This window comes from Procambarus clarkii, chromosome 92 (genome assembly GCF_040958095.1).
Source record: "Procambarus clarkii isolate CNS0578487 chromosome 92, FALCON_Pclarkii_2.0, whole genome shotgun sequence".
Taxonomy (NCBI): Eukaryota; Metazoa; Arthropoda; class Malacostraca; order Decapoda; family Cambaridae; genus Procambarus; species Procambarus clarkii.
This window is the reverse complement of record NC_091241.1, coordinates 14,300,766-14,324,535: the sequence shown is the minus strand read 5'-3', so window position 1 is coordinate 14,324,535 and position 23,770 is coordinate 14,300,766. Positions and strand designations below refer to the sequence as shown.

The 23,770-nt window shown below is 42.5% G+C and overlaps 1 protein-coding gene and 1 long non-coding RNA gene across 22 annotated transcripts in view; one reads left to right on the top strand and one right to left on the bottom strand.

Annotated features, from left to right (window-relative positions):
* MESK2 (misexpression suppressor of KSR 2) overlaps positions 1-23,770 on the bottom strand; it is a 233,823-nt gene that overhangs the window by 116,004 nt on the left and 94,049 nt on the right. For 15 of the 21 annotated variants that reach the window (XR_006775021.2, XM_069318952.1, XM_069318957.1 and 12 more), the window contains exon 2: positions 9,433-9,501. Coding sequence is in view for 20 of the 21 variants with exons in the window: in XM_045769753.2 (XP_045625709.1) it covers positions 9,433-9,501 (69 nt within the window). In the remaining variant the exon portion in view is untranslated. Of the gene's footprint in view, positions 1-9,432; positions 9,502-9,640; positions 9,692-12,597; positions 12,749-22,872; positions 23,049-23,770 lie in introns of those variants that run through there. The other 6 variants (XM_069318947.1, XM_069318944.1, XM_069318945.1 and 3 more) reach the window with 6 other exon arrangements.
* The window catches only part of LOC123775021 (uncharacterized), a 106,681-nt gene continuing 103,154 nt past the window's right edge, over positions 20,244-23,770 (top strand). The window contains exon 1 of the long non-coding RNA XR_011225967.1: positions 20,244-20,258. This is a non-coding gene — a long non-coding RNA (uncharacterized lncRNA). The remainder of the gene's footprint in view (positions 20,259-23,770) is intronic.

Sequence of the window (23,770 nt, the reverse complement as noted above, 5' to 3'; positions counted from 1 at the left end):
AGATATGCCTAACTGGTTTAATATCCTCAACAACCTGAAATCTTGCAGGCGATGAGTCACAATAACGTGGCTAAAGGTAAGTACTCACCTAATTGTACTCACCTAATTGTGCATTGCGGGGGTTGAGCTTTGGCTCTTTGGTCCCGCCTCTCAACTGTCAATCAACTGGTGTACAGATTCCTGAGCCTACTGGGCTCTATCATATCTACATTTGAAACTGTGTATGGAGTCAGCCTCCACCACATCACTTCCTAGTGCATTCCATTTATTAACTACTCTGACACTGAAAAAGTTCTTTCTAACGTCTCTGTGGCTCATCTGGGTACTAAGTTTCCACCTGTGTCCCCTTGTTCGTGTCTCACCCGTGCTGAAGAGTTTGTCTTTGTCCACCCTGTCAATTCCCCTAATAAGTGGACGATTCTCAAGACAATCGACTTGAGAATGGTCTAGGACGGACCGAAACGTCGTCGTCCCTTCACCTTCTAGTGTGCGTTGACCAGACCACACACTAGAAGGTAAAGGGACGACGACGTTTCGGTCCGTCCTGGACCATTCTCAAGTCGAAGCGCCATTCTCAAGTGTGGTCTGGTCAATCTGAAATCTTATTCAAGTATACCAATAGCCCCCAGCGGGATCGCAGCCAAGTCAAGAACGGTAGAGGGACTCACTGTTATGTGATGGCTGTGGGGGTCTATTTTACGATATAATTCTTTAACAGCTGTATGAAACCACCCTATAAATTATTCTACTTGAATGTTTAGAACATAAGAACAGAGGCAACTGCAGAAGGCCTATTGGCCCATACGAGGCAGCTCCTATTTATAACCATCCAATCCCACTCGTATACATGTCCAACCTACGCTTGAAACAATCGAGGGACCCCACCTTCACCACGTTACGCAGTAACTGGTTCAAACTTTAACAATGTGTGCACGGGTAATAACTGCAGACATCTGCTCGTGCCGAAATCATTAAATCTTTTGCAGAATATAAAAATACTAATTATCACAACAGCTTCATTACTTGTTTAGCTACATTTACAAGACAACCACCGTCTCTATAGGAAAGGGAGAGACATTCCATTTAGGTTCAGTGGTGGTTGTTAATAGATTCAGCTACTGGGAACAAAAAGTTCCAAGTAGCACGGGTTATGGTGAGCCCGTAGTGGACTTGCCTTGGCACAGGAGCGGGGCTGTAACTTGTGGGTTCAGTGGTGGAAAGATGACAAATTATATTCATTTGTTACAAACACTTGGCTTAAGAGCAGACTATTGGGGGGGGGGGGGGCGGGGACATTCATGCAAAAGTATTCCTTTGTTATTTTTCATGAACTGTCTCAGTTTTGTTAGCCTACTTCTCTATTAGTATCAAGTGTTTATAACCCCCTCACACCTAAAGAATTTTGTTTTAAACTTCTAGCATCGCTGCCGTTACGTAGACAACAACACACCACTACAAAACCATATTCTCGTTGCCAACAATCCCACACAGCACGCTCCTGTGCCAGGTAAGTCCACTACGGGCTCACCATAGCCCGTGCTACTTGTCCCGCTCCTGTGCCAGGTAAGTCCATTACGGGCTCACCATAGCCCGTGCTACTTGCCCCGCTCCTGTGCCAGGTAAGTCCATTACGGGCTCACCATAGCCCGTGCTACTTGCCCCGCTCCTGTGCCAGGTAAGTCCACTACGGGCTCACCATAGCCCATGTTACTTGCCCCGCTCCTGTGCCAGGTAAGTCCACTACGGGCTCACCATAGCCCGTGCTACTTGCCCCGCTCCTGTGCCAGGCAAGTCCACTACGGGCTCACCATAGCCCATGTTACTTGCCCCGCTCCTGTGCCAGGTAAGTCCACTACGGGCTCACCATAGCCCGTGCTACTTGCCCCGCTCCTGTGCCAGGTAAGTCCACTACGGGCTCACCATAGCCCGTGCTACTTGCCCCGCTCCTGTGCCAGGTAAGTCCACTACGGGCTCACCATAGCCCGTGCTACTTGCCCCGCTCCTGTGCCAGGTAAGTCCACTACGGGCTCACCATAGCCCATGTTACTTGCCCCGCTCCTGTGCCAGGTAAGTCCACTACGGGCTCACCATAGCCCGTGCTACTTGCCCCGCTCCTGTGCCAGGTAAGTCCACTACGGGCTCACCATAGCCCATGTTACTTGCCCCGCTCCTGTGCCAGGTAAGTCCACTACGGGCTCACCATAGCCCGTGCTACTTGCCCCGCTCCTGTGCCAGGTAAGTCCACTACGGGCTCACCATAGCCCGTGCTACTTAGAACTTGTTCCGAGTAGCTGAATTCAAGTATGTTTATTGAGACAAGAAAGAAACACATCTCAAAGGGGATAGAGTAGCTTAGGCTATTTCTACCCCTCCCCTCCCCCCCAGGTAGCTGAATCTATAACATTGCCAACAATCGTCCACTGTCCCAAACCAATTCCATAAAGAACACAGTAGCTCTCCAACATGAATTCTACGATTCATATTTTACAACATGTAACATTATTCTGGTTCATCGAAGTTCAAACCATACGGCGCTCGTTCGATATAGATTAAAAATATGGCCATTTCATAATATTATACCATAAATTAGTGATCATATTTTTAGGAACAATTTAAATACATTTTAATTTAAATGTATACAATACACAAGTTTTTAGTTTCTTACTAATACAGTGCTTAAAAAAAATGCTACAGTCAAAAAGAACTATTACGCTAGGAATCTATTAGTTACCGATGATATACGGAGACCTAGAGCGTTTTCTTCGACGCTTCTGGTCGTAGAAAATGGAAGAGTTGTCTGAAACATACCTTTTATTTTTACTTTACAGGACTTTTATTACCACTGCTACCTTATTTACTCTTGTGTTGATATCCTCAAAATGCATTCGGAGTCTGCCAGTGCAGACTGCCTATCACATGCCTCTGTATGACTAATCACCCTGTGTGATGGGGATTTTTTAGCATCACCTAGTTAGCTTTTTTGACACACTGTACTCCATATAGTCTAGGGTACCTTACCTTACCTTGAGGTTACTTTGAGGTGCTTCCGGGGCTTAGCGTCCCCGCGGCCCGGTCGTCGACCAGGCCTCCTGGGTAGCTGCACTAATGCAGATGTATCTCGTGTATTAATAAAAAAAATGAAACATACCCTTCACACCCCCACATCCCCCCCCCCACTCCATCATAACTTCTTTTTTATTTAATTAATTGCGGTTTACCGCCATTCCTGCGGGTCGGGTTAATGAACAATAATGTGATGAATTAAACCATGTTTAGCTCCTCCGGAATATGGACCAAAATGTTAAGCCGAACTGTATACACTAAGCAATTGGCAATTACTATTAGAAGAATATTAAAAAGTGATTTTTTTTTAATAAAATCAGATTACAGTTGGCAACTTTGCGACAGTATCTGAATTTTTAACGAAGCCACAAATTATGCAAAGCCTAATTTTGTAAATTGGAAAAAATAATTGAAATCTGAATAGTCCCCGTGGTGCAGTGGAAAGAGACTTGCTTCACGAGCGCTTTTGCCTGGGTTCGTATCCTGGCCGGGGAGGATTGACTAGGCACCAATCCTCAACTGTAGCCTCTGTTCACCCAGCAGTGAATGGGTAACCTGACAAACTATTTGGCAGGTTCGTATCCCGGGGAAAAAATTAAAGATTAAGGGCTTGCCCGAAACGCTATCAATGTAAGAAATCTTGTGAATAAACAAGACAAATAATAAATATGGCTTAAGAGGACTAAACAGTCATGTGCACACCAACACACTGAAGTATCACTGGTGGGACGCTAACAAGGGGACACAGGTGGAAACTGAGTACCCACATGAGCCAACAGGGACGTTAGAAGGAACTTTTTCAGTGTCAGAGCAGTTAACGGATGGAATGCATTAGACAGTGATGTGGTGGAGGCCGACTCCATACACAGTTTTAAATGTAGATATGATAGAGCCCAGTAGGCTCAGGAATCTGTACACCAGTTGATTGACAGTTCAGAGGCGGGACCAAAGAGCCAAAGCTCAACCTCCGCAAGCATAACTAGGCGAGTTCACAAAGTCTGAAAGGCTGCCTGCTATTCTAACTCCATATTCCATAGTTCAACAAATTTCCCTACACGGATTTCGCTGGACAAGGCTTGACACACTACCACCAGCGAAATACGCATTTCCCTACGTCTTCACGATAGAATAAATAAGAAAGACCATGACAGTTTACACAACACACTGCAGCAGCTGTAACGCAACACCAGGAGAACGTCCACGGGCCAGATTCACGAAGCAGTTGCGCTAGCACTTACGAACCTGTACATCTTTTCTCAATCTTTGAAGAATTTGTTTACAATTATTAAACAGTTAATGAGCTCCGAAGCACCAGGAGGCTGTTTATAACACTAACAACAGTTGATTGGGAAGTTTTAGTGCATGTAAACTGTTTAATAAATGTAACCAAAGCCCTCAAAGATTGAGGAAAGATGTACACGAAAGATGTACTTGCGTAACCGCTTCATGAATCTGGCCTCAGATGCGTCACGCCTAGGGTGTACGAACACGCCCACAACTGTTTTAAGCAGTCACCAGCCACTCTTGCCACACCACCACCACCCGAATATTAAGAGAGACTTTAAACATTTCTAGAAATTCGCGTTACATTTAGTCTTATTTAAAATTATGTATAGAATTATGTTTAAAAACTTGAACAATATTGTCTGAATTGTATTTTCTGGCATTTAGCATCGTTATTAGTCTTTCCATTTGTCTTTCAGTACAGAATTATAATTAGAGTTTAGGCTATTAATTTAACTTGCGACAACTGCCTTAATTTTTGTAAACTATTGTAATTTACAATCATTTATATATAAAAGTTTTGACATTTTAATTTTAAAAACCTGCGTCTGCAGACCCTGAATAGCTACACTAACTCCCACACTTGGAACATTCTACATGCAGCTCCTCTAAAATTATTCTAATTAAAGGGGTCACAACCAAACATTTCTCTTCTCGCCCCCACCAAACCGTTTCACCCATTCTAAGTTCCAAGTAGCACGGGCTATGGTGAGCCCGTAGTGGACTTCCCTGGCACAGGAGCGGGGCAGTCTACTCAACTTTTTATAGTCGACTACGCTTGTCAAAACCTCCAAGAGTTTGAGAGCTGGTAGTGTCAGTTTATGTGACAACTGTTTTTGTCCACTACTCAAAATTTTGGCTTAAACACAAGGTAACTATTCAGTGTTCTGTGAGGGAAGGGATCACCCTCTCAACCCGACACTGGAGTAGCTACGCATTTCAGTGTATGTTATATTATCCAGTATAATATTATTATATGTTATATATATATATATATATATATATATATATATATATATATATATATATATATATATATATATATATATATATATATATATATATATATATATATATATATATTATCCGAGCGTCCATTGGCTGAAGCCTAACCAGGGAATGCAACTGATAAAAGGCTTGCCAAGCAAAAATTTACAAGGTGATGAATCTATGAAGAAATTATTAGTTTTGTGGGGGACAGGAAGCCTGCACACACACACACACACACACACACACACACACACACACACACACACACACACACACACACACACACACGGAGGCTTGTATGGAGTTCCCCCCCCCCCCCCTAAGGTCCCTAGGTTGAACTCTACCTTTCCCAGCATGCAAACCTACAGCTGACTAACTTCTGGGTATCGATTTACTACTAGGTGAACAGAGGCATTAGTTGAAAGGAAACGTGCCCACCGATTTCTGCCCTGTCCGGGATCCCCGATTTTGAATTGAGAACGGAGCCAACTGTACTACGCCTTAGAATGGAACACGATAGCAGCAGCGCGCGCCTGTTGAGTTCCAGATCGAGTTATGGCGCGTCCACAACAGCCAGAAAATACTTCAAGTGTTTTCCGTGTACATTCTAGCGGTCCTTTCATAGCACGACCTATATATGCGGTCGTGCTATACTATATACTATACGATATACGGTCGTGTTATATAGTAATGGCTTACGACTATATAGCACGTATATAGTCGTATGTAATATTTATAAATAGTAATATATGAATATTACTCCACTCAAGAGCTCTTCTCACACGTTCCAGTCCTATGTGTTTGCTGTTACTGGAAAAACACTACTGCTGCTGCTGCTTACTACTTCAACCCTTTCCACTTAAATATTCGGTACACATTTAAGAAAACAGTGTGGTAGGATTAAATTCTATCATGAGATGTCACACACTTGGTCAACATACCAAACTAGATATACTTAACTACTAATGCAAACAAGCAAGTTATCGCGCAAGAAAGTATTAAACAAAGCCACTTGTCTACACACACAAGTTATGAGTAAATTTTTTTCACTAGTTTCATCTTGTCATAAACATCCCCGATGTTATCCCTAAAAATAACACCGAGGCTGTTTCAAGACTCAAATTGCACATACACGAACGATAAAATACTTCACAATAGAACTACATTAGTAAAAGACAAAACGGTTCTTAATCACCTTAATGTTGAGTAGCTAGCCGAAGCATACAGGGGCTCTGTATCCACACCCGAATCAGATATATTTAAACGCCACATCTTGACAGGTGTAAAGGGACAGAAGCAGATGTCAAACACCTGTATGTTATAGACAAACGTACCCCCAAACCCCCTACACTAGAGATGCGTGCACTCCCCCCACACCTGCGCTTGGAGAGGCAGTACAACAAGACTGGAAACTGTTGAAACTCCTCCACCGTGCTGTGAGGTAAGACGCTGGTATATGCATTATTCACCACCAGTAAACCATGCCATGAAGTACCTAAGTGGTAGGGAGGGTGGTACTGTGTACCCTAATACTGCCACCCTAAACCCAACCTTGTACCCACAGCCACACTAGCACCCTCCCTCATCTCCACACAGGAACACCCACCCCAACCCTCTGATATTTTACATTAGGTTTTAGAAAAATCCAATTACCACACACACCACTCTAAACCACCAAGGTATTTATGACTGAAAGCCTAATACTGTTCCAGTACATCTACGGGTAAACTGACAAGTGAACCTTTGTTCTAAACACATTCTTAGCTTATAGTTTTATTGTAGTATTAATATTTCCTTAGGCGCATTTCCTATCGCCCAATGCAGTGAATGGGTACCCAGGAGTTACTTGGCTTTTTGCGAGGCTGCATCTGGGGGCGGGGGGAATCCTCGATACAAGCCTAATGTAAAAATACACTGGCTGCCTGTGCCCCGAAACAAATGAATGATAAAAGTAATATTTTGTTAACATACATTCGCATTAGTATGCCCATTAAACGACACGAAGGGTTACAGAGCTCAAGATACTAAAGATCACCATTTTCTGTACAACTTCATATTAAACACGATAGACTGTTTGATAATTGGATTGAAACAATCCAAGATATGTAGGATTCTTCCAATCCCACGCCGGATTCTTCCAATCCCACGCCGGACATACACTATTGAGTTTGGGTGGTATTAACAAAACCCGATTCTCATGGGCTAATAGGCCTTCTGGAGTTTTTTTTTGTATTCATATGCTGTTCATCGTACTTCAGCCCGTACTGTATGTAGGTCAGACGTAAGTATGTTTGTGTTGGTAGGTTAGATTAGCATTTTAAAGGCATAACAATCCCCTTCTGTGGTTGATTGTTCAATAAATCGCTGAACTAAATGTTTAACAATTTTTTAACCCTGTCCATGGAGGACAGAAGAAAATGTATATATATGCTGGTTAGTATTGTACATGTGTGGCCAAGTTTGTGAGAGAAGAAGAGAAGAAAGAAAAGAAGAAAAAGAAGAAAGAGCAAAAGAAAGCAAAAAAAGAAAAAGAAAAAAAAGGATATAAAAAAGAAAAGAAGAAAGAAATGAAGAAAGAAGAAAAGAAAGAGGAGGGGAGGAGGAGGGAGCCCGTCTTCTCAAGTACTCCCAACGTCACTAAACTGGTGTACTAAATTGCCCGGACCTAATTTGACCCAGGACGTCACGCGAGAAGGGGGGGTCTTAATTTCCATCACGCGAGGGGGTCCCGGTTCGAGTCTCCTACATCCCTTGAGGTTACCTTGAGGTGCTTTCGGGGCTTAGAGTCCCCGCGGCCCGGTCGTCGACCAGGCCTCCTGGTTGCTGGACCGATCAACCAGGCTGCTCGCAGCCTGACGTATGAGTCACAGCCTGGTTGATCAGGTATCCTTTGGAGGTGCTTATCCAGTTCTCTCTCTCTCTAGTCAGTCTACTACTTTTAAAATGAAGCTAAAACACAAACCTAAATATTCTAGGCCTAGTATAGGGCACACATGTACTATATTATGCCTCAAATCGTGTATTAGACCTAGGAAGGTTAGGATAGGTTAGTTTAGTTGGTCAAAGTAACACTATTAAAAAAAATTATTTTCCGGTTTGTTCAAATCAATAGCTCAGATTTCTACGTTCTAATTTCGTTGTACGTCAGTATATATACTATGGTCCTCATTGTTAGTATAAGTACTACCAAAACATGAGGATGGGCTGTAGGAAATACTACCTTGCAAGCACATCTAGGCGAGTACAGGCATGAATGCAATACAAGCACACTTATGCTAATACACTTACCCGAGATGGCTCCGAGTGCGTTAGGAAGTGACTCAACTTTGGGCATTTCCTGTCAATAACCAGTACCAGTTAAGTTTATTAAGCACCCCTCCCACCTACCTATTCTCTGAACGAGGTGAAAAGGTTAGAAGCACGTAGCAGGTTCAGGAAGTGAACCACAAAAGCAATTTAAACAAGTTACAGCACAGAGCTTATTACATAATTTATTAAATCAAGTGTGTGTAGTTTATCAACCACGAAGATGTGAAATTATGCCATCCACACGAACTCCCAGACCGCCTGGAGGGCGGAAGTGAGTTACGAGGAGAGAGTGGAAAGCCATTAAGACTATATATAGCACTTGGAAGGGGGTCAGCAAAAGGATTTGGGATGGGATTTACTGGAGAACACTGACGGGAACACTAAACACGTTTCAGAAGTCTGAACAAATTTTCCTTAAACGGGCCACAACCTTTCAGTGTGTTGTGTTCGGTCCCGAGGCAGGGCTTGGCCAGCTTGGACTGCCTGTGGGTGAAAACACACTCAGTATATCCACAGTTCGAACACTCAGTACGAACACCATAGACCGCACTCTTGAGACCAACACGCACGCCGCCACGGTCCCTCAACTGGCATTTGAACCCGGTTCTCGTTAATCATAATTTCAACTAAATGAATAATAAGCTAGATTTAGACAGGATATCGAGGAGGTTCAGTTGGCCCCCGCGCCCCGTGGTGGAGACACCCACAGCCAGCTTCACCCCCCAACACAAGCCCTGCCTGGCCGGCGCTACACTCACACACTAAACAACAACAGCCAACACTTACCCTAGGAGGGAGGCCTGTTCGGCGGACACAGCGATGGAGGACGGCATCTTGGTAGATGAACGGAGTTTCCTGAGAGAGCAAAACAGACTAGTGTTATATTAAGCCGGGTAGAGTGTCTTGATCCACCAACCCCCCACCAACCCACATTGTACGTCATAACTAATGCCACATAACTGCATAAAACACACTTTTGTTTTACCCAACTTACCGTCTACAACATTAACCACACCCTCTTCTCCCCCACACGTCTATAACAGACAAGACAGCCTTAAGACTGCACAAGAGAAGGTCAAAACACAGTTGTAGATTTGAGGGTTGCAATAACATTAGGCTATATAATGTTGGCAACTGTTAGCGGGCATTTGAGGAGCACTGACTCAACTCACCAGTGATGCAGCATCACTTAACACACTGCTCTTACTACACTTATTTACAAGGAAAAATTACGATGGCTAAGTTACACTGACATTTTTTTATACAATAGCAAATTTTACACAAAAACACCGAAATATTACCACTAATTCTTTCCATATTATTATTATTATTATTATTATTATTATCGACGTCTAGTTTATTAACCTCGTACCCATATTCTGGATTAGTTTATTGTTTATTATTCACCATATCATATACTCATCCTGCGAGTGCTAGTGGAAAAGGTTAAAATGCACACGATTGGTTCAGGAATCGACTCTTAAATTCGTTTAGCTAAGCAAGTTACAGAACCTATTAGCCTAGTTACACAATTTGATAAGCTATGGAGGTATTGTAGATTTATAAAACTAATATCTAAATGACCTCTAGGAGACTTTAGGTGTTTGTTAGTGTAGGCAGTTGCATAAGATGTGTGTGTGCTTATCATGCATTCGTTACACAGCCATAAAGTGGGCGGAGGATACGAGGCTGCGTGTACCACTTATTTTTTGTTTATTAACACATTTAGGTACATCTGCAAGTGACTCCTTGTCATCCTTGACTGCCCTCCGCTCACCAAGGCATAATTGTGACGTGCTTATCTCTGAAGCCGGATACAGATATAGTGAAATCATCAATGATGGAGTCAGAGTCTGTCTCCTGTGGATTCCTTCCCATATGGGTCTCTGAATGCATGATAATACTGATGAGTTGGCCAACACTTTTGCTCGTAAAGAGGGAATTAATGCAGCTACCCTAGACAGCTACCCAATATGAAAGGGAGTACAGCGTGTCAAAAAAAACTACCTACGTTATGCTAGAAATCCCCCATCACACAGGATGGTGACTCATACCAAGGCATGTGATAAGTAGTCTGCGCTGGCAAACCACCTGAAACAAACTTTGCACAATTGCATTAAATGTCTAGTAGAGATTTTTAATACAAATTTCTTCAACATCTGTGAAGTTTAGAATTCTTAATTTGTTTTCACAATGATAAAGTTATGCAGGGTGTGTGAATAATATTTGCAGGCTTTACAATTGGTCAGGTTTACATCGGCTGGCATTGAAAATTACCACTTACTAATACTCTAGCTTAAACACTTAGAAGTAGAGTATCATATATAAGTCTGTTGATTTTATTGAATTCCCAATAACTGTGGCTTGCATAATGGTATTATTGTTTGAAGTCTAGTGAAAATTTCAGCCTCTTGATCTACAAGATTTTTGTTGAAACTATATTATGGTTTTCATGCTGCTTATAGATAATGTAAGGTAATAGTTAACTTGTCCTTTGAAGGCACTGTCATTAGCTAAATCAATTCTATCATACAGTGGCGGGGGGCCAACATGAAATGGATTAGTACTATTGTTGTTTGTCTACTTTCGCACAAACGTGTTAATGTATACATCAACACTGACTGTCTAAGGGGTCAGTGTTGACCCCCTTAGACAGAACCATTACCACCGTGATCAAGAGGCCGCAAGTGTTTTGGTTAGTTTAATTAGTTTATTATAGACTCCATTCCCATCGTGTGGGCGAGTAGCAGAAAGGTTTGTCACAATGGGTACATAAACTTTAACGGGGTCCAGTTCATCAATGTATATTTGGTGCCGAGCCAGTTATATATAATTTTAATTTGCCTATTGTTCATCACACACATTCAGTGGGCGGCGGGGCAAAGGTTACAATCACCCAGGGAGCCGGTCGGCCGAGCAGACAGCACGCTGGACTTGTGATCCTGTGGTCCTGGGTTCGATCCCAGACGCCAGCGAGAAACAATGGGCAGAGTTTTTCACCCTATGCCCCTGTTACCTAGCAGTAAATAGGTACCTGGGTGTTAAGTCAGCTGTCACGGGCTGCTTCCTGGGGGTGGAGGCCTGGTCGAGGACCGGGCCGCGGGGACACTAAAAATCCCCAAAATCATCTGAAGATAACCTCTCAAGATAACCCAGATGCACTATCTTCAGTAGGCCACCTACTGCTTTACTAAGATTTATGGTATTTAACTATTTACTAATATTTAATGTGTGAATTTTTTTTCTCGAAATTTTTAACTTTTTCCCCCCACATACTTACGTAAGATGTGTGAATAGATTTGCTGACTGTTTACATTTGTTCAAATTTACTTGAACAGGTGCAATCTTCTAAATATATATATTTAGTCGAGCCTAAGCCTAGTAGTAGTAACGCCTAGATGTTTGCCCACTATTTGATGATTCATATAAACGCGTAAATCTTCCTGAATAGTAATCGTGTATATATATTGATTAGCTGGGGTAAATTTCAGTCTCAAGTCTATTAAATTGTTAGAATTGTGTTTATTACATGCCCTCGGGCTGCTCAAAGCCAATCTATGTGGCAATCAACTTCTACTTCAGGAGCATGTGCCTCTGCTAACTCAGTTCTGTCATGCTCGCGGATAATGATGGATAATGGTCGATAAAAAGTCGATAATGGATGGGAAGCAAGAGCGATATCATCAATGATTTTATTATGTGCCTTGCTTTTGGCAAACAGTGTTACAATCATGTCCTCTTGTGTACAATCGGAGCCGAGTGTGTGACTGTCAACCTTTGATACATGTACTCAGGAGTGTGGTCACATGGTGGCAAAAAAAAATGATGCATATGCTATCCTTTCGGCCACCACCCACTAGGATGGGAATTTGCTCCAAATCACATTGTACTATACAGAAACACCTTTGATCATAATATAAATACGGCGATCCTCGCCCATCATATATTTACCCATAATGAGCTGCTGCCCAGCCAAATAAATAATTTGACTTTAACGTCGATGTAAATTCGTCGCTCATGCTTGAAACGGTCAACTCCTGCACAACTAGGCACTTTTCACTGCCTTACAGGAACCCCAATCTTTCACAAGGTCACATACCGCAATTACTACCCCACAAGATCAGTAATTATACACACACGCACACCCGCATTGATCACAGGAAAGAAAATTTTCGCATGGGATATTCGCGCGCTCGAGCACAGGAGACTGCCACCGTGTTTCGCAGCCTGGCCGAGCGACAGAGGGCGAGATACCACCTCCAATACCCAGGGCGTCGCTGCCGACCCCCTCCACTGAACACCAGCTGGTTAAAACAAGTGCACCCGAGTTTCATCAACATGTGAAGCAAGTCTGATGCGCACGATATTCTGTTCACTGTCATAGGTTTCAGGGACAGAGGTAGTTCTCAGACTCGCTCCTAAAGCCCATGCATGGCAATTCTTTTCTCAGCTGAAGGCTATAACACACGCATCCGATACGCTTAACATTTCTTAATGCCAGCCGAGAGTTTAGAGGGCTAAGAGAACAGGTGTATAACCAGCATTGGGAACAGTTTTTGCATGGCATCAGTCGTGCAACATTTTTCACCCCAACTACGGAACAAAAAATATTTCGCATCCTAACACGGTAGCAATATGCAACGACTGCCAACACAAACGACATACCCCTAGATATACACCATCTTGCTAGTACCTAAATAAACCGTAACTTTAAACATTGAAATTGCATGTAGTGAAATAGGTCCAGATGATAACTACCATTGAACTAAACAAAAATGCACTCACGAAACTTTAGGCTACCTCTCCTGGAGGACGAGCTTCAAGAGAGAGACTTAACAATACTACAAGTGCGCTAGCTGAGCTGCCAACTAATGCTCTACTAGAACTATTTAATCTGAGGCAGGGTGCCTCAGACTTTTGATGAGTACTTTAATATTATTATCTGTATGAATATACAATATTATTTACATCAATTTAAAAGGGAAAATACTACATTTTATATAATTCTCAGTAAACAAATTTTCCATAATATTACCGAGCATGAGCCTGTAAACCCCAAATGTTATACTTGATCCTGCCTCGCTAAAAGTTCAATATTCTGTCTACCGAGTAACCCTCCTGCTTGCCTATATCATATACACACAAAACATTTAATCGAAAAGTAGCATAATTGTTGTATTCTTAATTTTATTGCATTTATGTCAATATGAATCATCATAAACCTTATTAAATCTACTCTAATTCTTGGTCCACAAAGCTTTAAGAGAGTCTGTAATCCAGTTTACAAGAACAACGTTCTGCTTATAGAAATATAATAAACTGAACATTCATCTTAAATGTAGTCTATCACTGATATTCCTCTTTATTTGTACTCAACTATCCAAGTATCATACAAGCCCATCACAAAGAAAGGTAATGAGAAGTTTCCTCTTTTAAAACTATTTCACACTTTCAACAATTGCCTTCCATCAAAAACTTAACGGGTCTCTAGCATTGTTTACATCGATGGCTCGGTTAAATCGTCAACATAACTGACTGCAGCAGCCTGTAGGTTATGAAATTTACACAGACTAAATGTCATACTAAACATCTTGCTGCACTCTACACTAACCGAACTTGCAGCCCTACAACTAGCAACTATAGCACAGCTAGGAGGCCTGGCAGGCCTGGTCAGAGACCGGGCCGAGGGGACCTAGACCCCCAAAATCACCCCCAATGTGTTGTACGTTATATATATATATATATATATATATATATATATATATATATATATATATATATATATATATATATATATATATATATATAAATGCACACACTGGAGTGGGGGGGGGGAGGGGTAGTTTTCTGTAATTCAGTTTCAAAAACTTTAAAACTTTTCTTGCAAGACGGCAAAATTTCATAGTAGCAGCTATAAGCAACGTGATGAATGCACAGAATAAAGATTTAGAATACACTATCTTATGTTTATAAGAGATGGAATCACACAAAACTGATGATAACACAGAACATTTAACAAATGGAATGCTTTAGGAAAATGATGTGTGGAGGCAGACTCCATACACAGTTTCAAATGTAGATATGATAGAGCCTAACAGGCTCAGGAATCTGTACAACGGTTGATTAACGGTTGCTAGGCTGGACCAAAAAGCTGAGGTTCAACCCCCGCAAGCAGGGAGCCGGTCGGCTGAGCGGACAGCACGCTGGACTTGTGATCCTGTGGTCCTGGGTTCGATCCCAGGCGCCGGCGAGAAACAATGGGCAGAGTTTCTTTCACCCTATGCCCCTGTTACCTAGCAGTAAAATAGGTACCTGGGTGTTAGTCAGCTGTCACGGGCTGCTTCCTGGGGGTGGAGGCCTGGTCGAGGACCGGGCCGCGGGGACACTAAAGCCAAGAAATCATCTCAAGATAACCTCAAGATAGCACAGCTAGGCGAGTACATAGCAGCCAAATTCAGCCCATCCTCCTAAGTTTTCCCCAACGTCAAGAAACTGTCTTACTAAAGTGCCCTTCTCCTAACCTACCAGAGGACCCAAAAACAGAAAACGGAACAGTACGTCACTTTCGCGAGCCGCTTCCATTTTCTAGTACGACAAGTTTTGTCCGTATGTAACGCGTTCGAGTTTTGCTTTATTAGTTCCATATGTAATCGTTTTCTCACGGAATTCATCAATGATTTAACGCTATAATTCTACCCGGTATTAAGATTATTAGTCAGGACATTCATCGGCAAGTTCTACCGTTAAAAAATAAAAAAAAAATGGAAGGTAGCGAATCTTACCAATTTTTTAAGCTACTGAAAAGACAAGACCCACAATCTCTGGCTCGTCTCGAGTGAACAGAGAAAACTAATTACTATGGCATACGGTCTTGGCGAATAGCCACAGAAAAAAATAACTATGCCGAGAATATTTTATTTTCAAAGCAATATGGATTCGGGTTTCGAAAAACTGTTTATATATGATTATCTTCAATGGCACTTGCATCGTAGTGAACTCTGAAACCAATTACTTTAACTTAGGCTACGCTGGATGAAAAATTTCTTTATGAGCACAGGTGTTGCGTGTTGCTGTGGATGGCCTTGGTTGTTGGGCTGACGTAAAGCCATTGCTTGGTTACCGACTTTTAATACTTATAATGGTACATGACTAGCAGCGAGCGTCCTGCATGCTCTGTTTACATACTGATGACGTATGAAACGCAGCGCATACAAACGGATGGCGCTGTTTGTATTGAACATACAACCCCGTCCTTCAAGCAAAGGCTCAAAGTCCATTCCATGCACCCGCCAAACCCGTTGTTTGTGAATAAATAATAAAAACTGTTTGCCCACGACTCTCAAATGATGACGTTCGAACACTTCCTGAACAAGTGCTTCGGAAGCTGACGACTTTTGTTCGAACTACAACGCTGTAAATGCTTCACCCACGTTCTACAAATAATCGCCAAGCACAACCTAAACACCTAACCTAACCAGTGTCTAAATATGCACATTATGGTAATATAAAATAATCTTAATTTATATTTGAGAAAATTACCTGTTTTGAATGAACAGCATGTTAAAATTGATGAATCTTTGGGGTCGACTGCTATATGGAATGAACTTTGTGTGAGGACGGGTTGGAACATGGCAAGCAGAATAGAAACAATGATTAGGTTGAGCGACAATGAGAGCTCATGCACAGTAATTAGACAAGCAGAGGAGTCAGTGAGTCAAAGAGCGACCCACTTCAATTCAATTGAAGTGAAATCAGGTTGAACCATCACCGCTAATTTCCCAAGTGATCGGCCACCTGAGGGCACAAGCCTAGCGCTTGCTCCTGACAATTGCCTTGCCTTGCGGCCACAAGCGAGGACGAGTGTGAGAAATCTTGTGTTGTATAAACATTGTCACTTAATCGTCGCTAGCCTACGAGGATAATCCAGCTTGATTCGCCTGTGAGCAGCAGGTGGTGGTAGATCTGACTTAAGATGTTTCAAATTCGAACTTGGTGTGTGTAACACTGACTTCTCAAGAGTGCCGAGGTGTACATCAAACACGTACGCGCGCGTGCGCGTGCGCGTGCGTGCGTGCGTGTGTGTGTGTGTGTGTGTGTGTGTGTGTGTGTGTGTGTGTGACAATTACACCACACGAAGCTGTACCATCTGTAGGAGATACTTATGTTTTGTGCATGCAACTATTCAGAGTATCAAATATTGGAACTCCCGAAATCCCTATTGAATTACGACTAGTGTTAGGAAGGCGTACAGTGAAGAGAGTCGTATGAATCAGACTCAAGTATGTTTATTGAGACAAGAAATAAATACATCTCAAAGGGATAGAGTAGCTTAGGCTATTTCTACCCCCCAAAAAAAACAGATTGGGTGGCCCTCTAAGAGAGGTCAAGTATCGCTCAGCTGGACGGTTACTTGTCATTCTAAGTATCACACACAAAACTAAACTGAAAAAAGCCATGTATATAGAGTTAATGCACATGTCGTATTACTGTAAACCCTGGCCTCTAAATAACATCCGGGACCCTTACTAACCGACCCCAGTCTCTGGCCATGAGTATGTAAAAATCATAACTTTTTGCTACAGCCTTAGAACTATATAGAATAAGTAATTCTGAAATGAAAATGGAGGCTTAAAAATTATAAGTTTCCACAATGGAAGCCTCTTTTATAAATAATGAGCATAGTTTATGAGGAGTTTTTATGAATCGCTCTTCGTCAACACACTTTCACGGCTTTGTGCAGAACTCCTGAATAAGGAGAAAACCCGCTAGGCTGTTCAATACACTGATCAAACAACTTTATTATACTTGAAATGACACCAAGATAACGTTACATTTTCTAAAGTTTTTTGTTTTGTTTTGTTTTAAAGAAGTTTTATGTTTAAGGCACAAGTCGAAAACTTTGAAACACTTTCTTGTACTTAAAGCTACTAAACCATCTAAGCTAAGCCAAACAATGTACAGCTATGTACAGCACGTACATTAGCAATGCTAACAACTACACAGATTCAAACACATTAAAACCGAATATTCCAATACCAATTTCCACCGAAAATGACTACTTAAAAACATTCCCATAATGTTTTGCGCCAAACTGCGTAAGATTTACAGCGACCGTCGCAGCCTCGTACATGCGCATTTTTGCCAACTCTCGACAACTGTGGGAAGTCTCCCCGCTACCCGCCCATCGGCTGGGCGTGGGTGGCAAACTCAACCGATTGATTGATCGATCGATTGATTGATTGATTGATTAAGATTAAGCCACTCAAAAGGGGGCACGGGCAGTGAATAGCCCGTACGTGGTGGCCCTTTGGAGCCATTACCAGTATCATTAGCCGATACTGGAGATCTGTGGAGGGAACTCAACCCATTGAACCAGAGCTATATTCCCAGACAGGTACACACACATTTGGGCATTTTTTACACCTGAAGCCTTTATTCGCCTAGCAGTAAACAGGCTTCTGAAAGTTAAACAACTGCTGTAAATTGCAACCAGGGAAAAGTCGGTCGTTGGCTGCGAGGGGGGGGGGGGGAGGGAGCAATTAACCCCAACACGCTTACTGTGATACTGTCTAACAGTGGCACCCATTGGTCTGATGTGTGGCATACAAGGGCTTGAACTATTCCCTTTTCTAGGCATCTAAAGGCAGTCATGTTGGCTAATCTTGCCTAAACCGCCGATACCCTTTTGACATGGCCGTCTGGAGAGTGGACCAGTATAATATTACCCCCCCCCCCCTCCACAGGTGAGTATGGCGAAGCTGTAGTTACTTTCAGCCGGTTTCGATCAAAGCTCGAGTGGTAACTTTACATGAAGTGCATGCAATGGACCATGCACAGTCTCTCATACACACACAACCCGGCTGATTCACCACTTGCAGAAGTAAATTGCCCACTATCCTGTTTAAAATAAAAAACTCGTCATGTTCCGGCAATATTTTATATTTGGTGGAAGTAGGATGGAGAGCCACCTCTCCACCACAGACGGCATTACCATCTTTCTAAACTCAGACAAGAGGGACGGCAGTGCAAAATTATTGTAAGGTTTGACGTGCTAAAGAACTGACCCCTATACTGGCAGACTGAAGCAGCAGCGGGTGAAAACGTCTTCGTGGGAGGAACAGGCATATAAAGAAGTGAAGAGGAAATGACATGCAAAAGGGAGGGAGAGGAGGGAGAAGGAAGGGAGGAGGAAGGAAGGGAAGGAGGAGGAAGGGAGGAGAGAAGGGGGAGGATGTCAACACCGTATTTCGTTAAGTCAGCAGCTGCAATTAAGTGAGCGCGCACATACTGGCCATTTCAACACCAAACACGCACCCTGAAATGACACCGACCACGGACTACGAATTCACTACCGTGGTGTGACTGCCAGGGATTCTTTACCAATGCGAAAATACTCTTAAGTGTCTTGGCCATGTACTCTAGCGGTAGGAAAACTGCAGTCTTTGTTAAGAAGCAATTATGGGGGACCGCAAGACGCATACACAGCAATAATACCACCATTATTTGCACCCTGCAACACCTGAGTATGCTACCTCCTCGAGAAGTATATTAGGTCACTGGCAAAGATAAAGATAAACAAAGATGGTCAAGATAAACAAAATTCTTTAGGTCAAGTTGACAAAAGGCTGCTGCCAAACCGGAGAAAATAGGGCTCTGAAGCCCATCGGGAAGGACCACACTAGCCATCACTCGAGAGAGAAACTCCTTAACCCTCGCTACTGCCTTTACAGAAGCTGGATCAGTACATTTCCATCCCTTTACTTCCCCCAAAAAAGACCAAACCATCAGGTGCCAACTGTCATGGAGATTCTAACCCATTCATCAATATCATTCGATTGCAAGCCTATGCCAAACTTGATTAATTTGTACATCACTATAAAACCTTTAATTATTGACGCTTTATAATCATTTTGGCGTAGAATTATACATGCTAATTTAATCTTGAGCATGTGTTTAGGTATGAAGTAATTAATTTGACAAAAGGTAAATATGCAAATTGCTCGGCAGAATAAATAATGTAGTGATTTAAAAGAAGTTAGCCAAGGTTTATTTTAACTATGAAAATGCAACATTAAAGTTAATTAATTTAAATACTTTGTACACGAGGTTATACGCATATGTTCTATGCTATGAAATTAACCATTTCAATTTGCATTCCTGTGTTTGCATGTTGCAATTCTACAAATTCGCATACTAACAATGCTGTGCAACCAGTATACTCATTTAACGCATCTTAGTAATAATTTATTTATATAAATTATGCCCTGGTATCTAAACTTAATGATTAGAAATTCCCATAGACATCAGCCAATGCGACGCTGCCAAGTATTTACCAATCATTTAATCTCATATGTCAGGCAGATCGATAATATACCGCACAAAGTTTACACCAACAGAAGTATGTATACCACTTCTAAGAATCTGAAGGATTAATTAAATGCTCAACATTAAAAGGTTTTAAACCTGACGGAGTATTCTATAGCAAGTTAATTAAATGTAGCGTGGCAACGCTGGCCGCTAGAGCAGTCAGACCAGGCATTTAAATCCCCAGTTGCTATCTGGCATTCGAGGAGGCTGGTTGTGCTTGCGTCTTGTGCAGATTTTCTCGTAAAGTACAATTTTTTTTCCAATTTTCTCGTAAAGTACAATTTTTTTTTGTGTTAGTAGTGGTTAGCACGTCAGGTATACTGTGCAGTGTCGTGTACATAACCACCAACTATAAAGTAACTTGCTGGAGATTATATTAAAGATAATTCAAGTTCTACTGGTCTTGCCTCGGCGATATCTTTCCTTCCAGTTACCCGACAATGTTCCACAAATCTACAACCGTTTCCAACCCAGTTATGTACTAGTCTTTTCTGAACCTAAACGCGTACAATATATATTTAATAATTATTAAACATCCCGGGTAATGCCACAAAATTTATCATAGTTAACACACACACACACATACATTAGACAGAACTTTTTTAATGTCAGTAGTTAACAAATGGAATGCATTAGGCAGTGATGTGGTGGAGGCTGACTCCATACACAGTTTCAAGTGTAGATATGATAAGAGCCCAATAGGCTCAGGAACCTGTACACCTGTTGATTTACAGTTAAGAGGAGGGACCAAAGAGCCAGAGCTCAACCCCCGCAAGCACAAATAGGCGAGTACACACACACACCCCTCTTAAACTAGTCTAATTCTACTGCCAGCCTCCTGACGGAGCTTATGCAAATGAGGGATCCAATTACTCTCCATAATTATCTCTGCCAGTGTGGGTTGTAGGCTTTAGGTTATTCATAAATTTAGACTTTTTTATTATTACATGTAACCACTACAATTTTGAGTGATAAATAATTACAATTTATAATGTCTTAGACTAAGATACTGAAGTCACCAGAAGTCTTGAGTATGCTATAACTTTGATTATTTACACAAACTCTTGGCATTCAGTGAGCTAAGAACTGTTTTCATAATAACTTAAGACTCTAGAAAACTGCTGCCTAGTGGGGTTCCTATTATGCAGCTCCTATTTATATCTACACAAACTCGCTTTTTTTTATCCAATCTACGCTTAAAAACAATAAAGTGGTCCCTCGTCTATTCTTTTCCTCGGTAATATGTTTATAGTTTCTTGTAAACACACTTCAGTAACCTGTCTGGGTAACCCACATGACATGATTGCAGAACAAGCGGGTCTCTGGCCCCCAATCCAACCTATATATGAATATAATGTAATTTTAAAAACCCTGTTATCCAAGGGTACCAGCCAACCCGTCCTCCTAATAGCACGTCGAATTTTAATAAACTTTATCCAAGGGTAAAAACTAGCGTACTAGAAAATGGTAGCGGTTCGCGAAACCGGCAATGTCCCGTTTTCAGTTAGTGGGTCCTCTGCTAGGTTAAAATAAGGTACTTTATTTGACAGTTTTTAACGTTGGCGAGTTTTAATGAGTTTTCAACTCACTAGAACAGGCTTGTGAGACGCTTGGCCGCTTATCTTTCAGGATTGATCCGTCATGTGCTATACAAGGACCTGCCGTTGTTCATGTTGCTTGTACTTATTCTTTTGTGAGGTGAATTGAGGTATGAGTATCACTCAAAAAGTCAGTCCTAGCCCCCCCTGTCACCCTCCTCCCTCCCGTTCTCTTCTCATTCTCCCCAACCATAAAACTCCCACGCTGCAGATTTCTTCAGGAAATGCCATCATAAAGAGCGAGTTGGGAGACGTGGCGTCTATTTCAGACCCTCTGATGTGGTCTGCCGACCCTCCACAGCCGGGGGGCCTGGAAGCCATCGGCCACTCAAGTTTTGACATTCGTAATATCGCTCACAGCCATTATGAGCACGGAAAGGGAAGATCTATTTTCATCTCCATGGTGCCTGAGGGCCGGGTGGCGGGTATTGGTAACCAGTGGGTGGTATATTATGTAAATTCATTAACAATTTTCTTTATTACCGAAAATTTTCACCTTTTGCATGAAGGAGGCTTTTGAAAACTCAAAACTGTGTGATTTTAAATTCACCTAGTGGATGAAGATATCCGTCTTGAAGCAGGAATCTGATAATAGCTCTGTATTGTTAGTTGAAGCTATGTCCGAGGAGGTCGACATGGATAGAGGGAGGGGGACTGGAGGGATTGGTCGGTAGGGGGAAGAGCCCGGAAGGGGAGGTGTCAACAGGATAGAGCGCTTGGGGGGGGGGGCGACAAGGATAAAGCGAGGGGGGGGGCGTTACCGTTAACAGTGATACAGGGAGGGGGCGTCGACGGTTACATGAAGGGGGCGTCGACGGATATATCGAAGGGGGAAGGGCGTCGACAGGGATATAGCGAGGGGGGGGGGGGGGTGTCGACAGGTCAGAGGGTAGCGGGGAAAGAACAGCCCGTCCTCCACTTATCACTCCGTAAGAAAAATTGTTTTGCTTAACCAGACACTTGCGAAACCCACCTAAGAGGCTGATGCATAGAAAACGCCAGTATTACTCTACTTAAGTTGTAGTAGTACAACTTACTTTTTAAAGCAATGACCCGATTATAATGTGACGCATTAGGTTATAAAGGGGATTGCAGGCAGGTGTGATGGCTAGAGAAGATTGCACGCCCGTACTTGCAAGACAATAAGATAATGTTTATGCAGGTAAATGTACATTTCAAAATGAGTTACAACATTGGATTTCTAGAGCTAGTACATACTATGCCTAAAGCCACTAATACGCACAACGTCTCAGGTACGTACAATATCCGTACGTGTGCTTGATTAAAGCACAGGTGAATCTGCATTCCCGACACGTATCGTGGGATTTAACACAGCTTTAAACGCTACGCACACGTAACCACCACCACCACCTTCCCTCCCCAGTGTCGCAAGGGTATAAAGTATCACGCAAGCCGAGCTTACAGACGAACCGCTGGCGACTGGCTCCCCCCTGCCTGATCGGCCGACCACTCGACAGTGGCAAGACAGGGATAACCATTGCACTGCGCAGACGCACCATCCTTCACATCCCCTGTACCACCACAAGATTGTGGTTGTGATCACAGCCGGTCGGCCGAGCGGACAGCACGCTGGACTTGTGGTCCTGGGTTCGATCCCAGGCGCCGGCGAGAAACATTGGGCAGAGTTTCTTTCACCCTATGCCCCTGTTACCTAGCAGTAAAATAGATACCTGGGTGTTAGTCAGCTGTACTACATTTGAGTGAGGTGGATGGGGTGAGGTGGTATTTAATAAGGTATTAATTTCATCAACACAAGCCAGAACATGAAACAATGGGTATTGAATAGAAGTAATTGCAGAAAGCCTATTGGTCCATATTTCTTGATGCTTCTATATTGGAGCGGAGTCTTGAGGTGGGTAGAATTCTACCCACCTCATTTACATTGACAAAGAATAGAGGGGAGACGAGAGAGCAAAAGTGAAAAAAGAGCCAGCAAAGTAGTCAAATGGAAAACGGCAAGAGAAAGATGGAAGGGAAAGGGGGGTGGGGAAATGTTGAGACGAGAGCGCGGGAACCATCAATCTTCACACAAAAGAAACATAATAAGAGGGAACCGCAGGGCACCGTGTTTACCAATACGTTGTTGTTGTTTTAGATTCAGCTACTCGGAACAAAAGTTTCAAGTAGCACGGGCTATG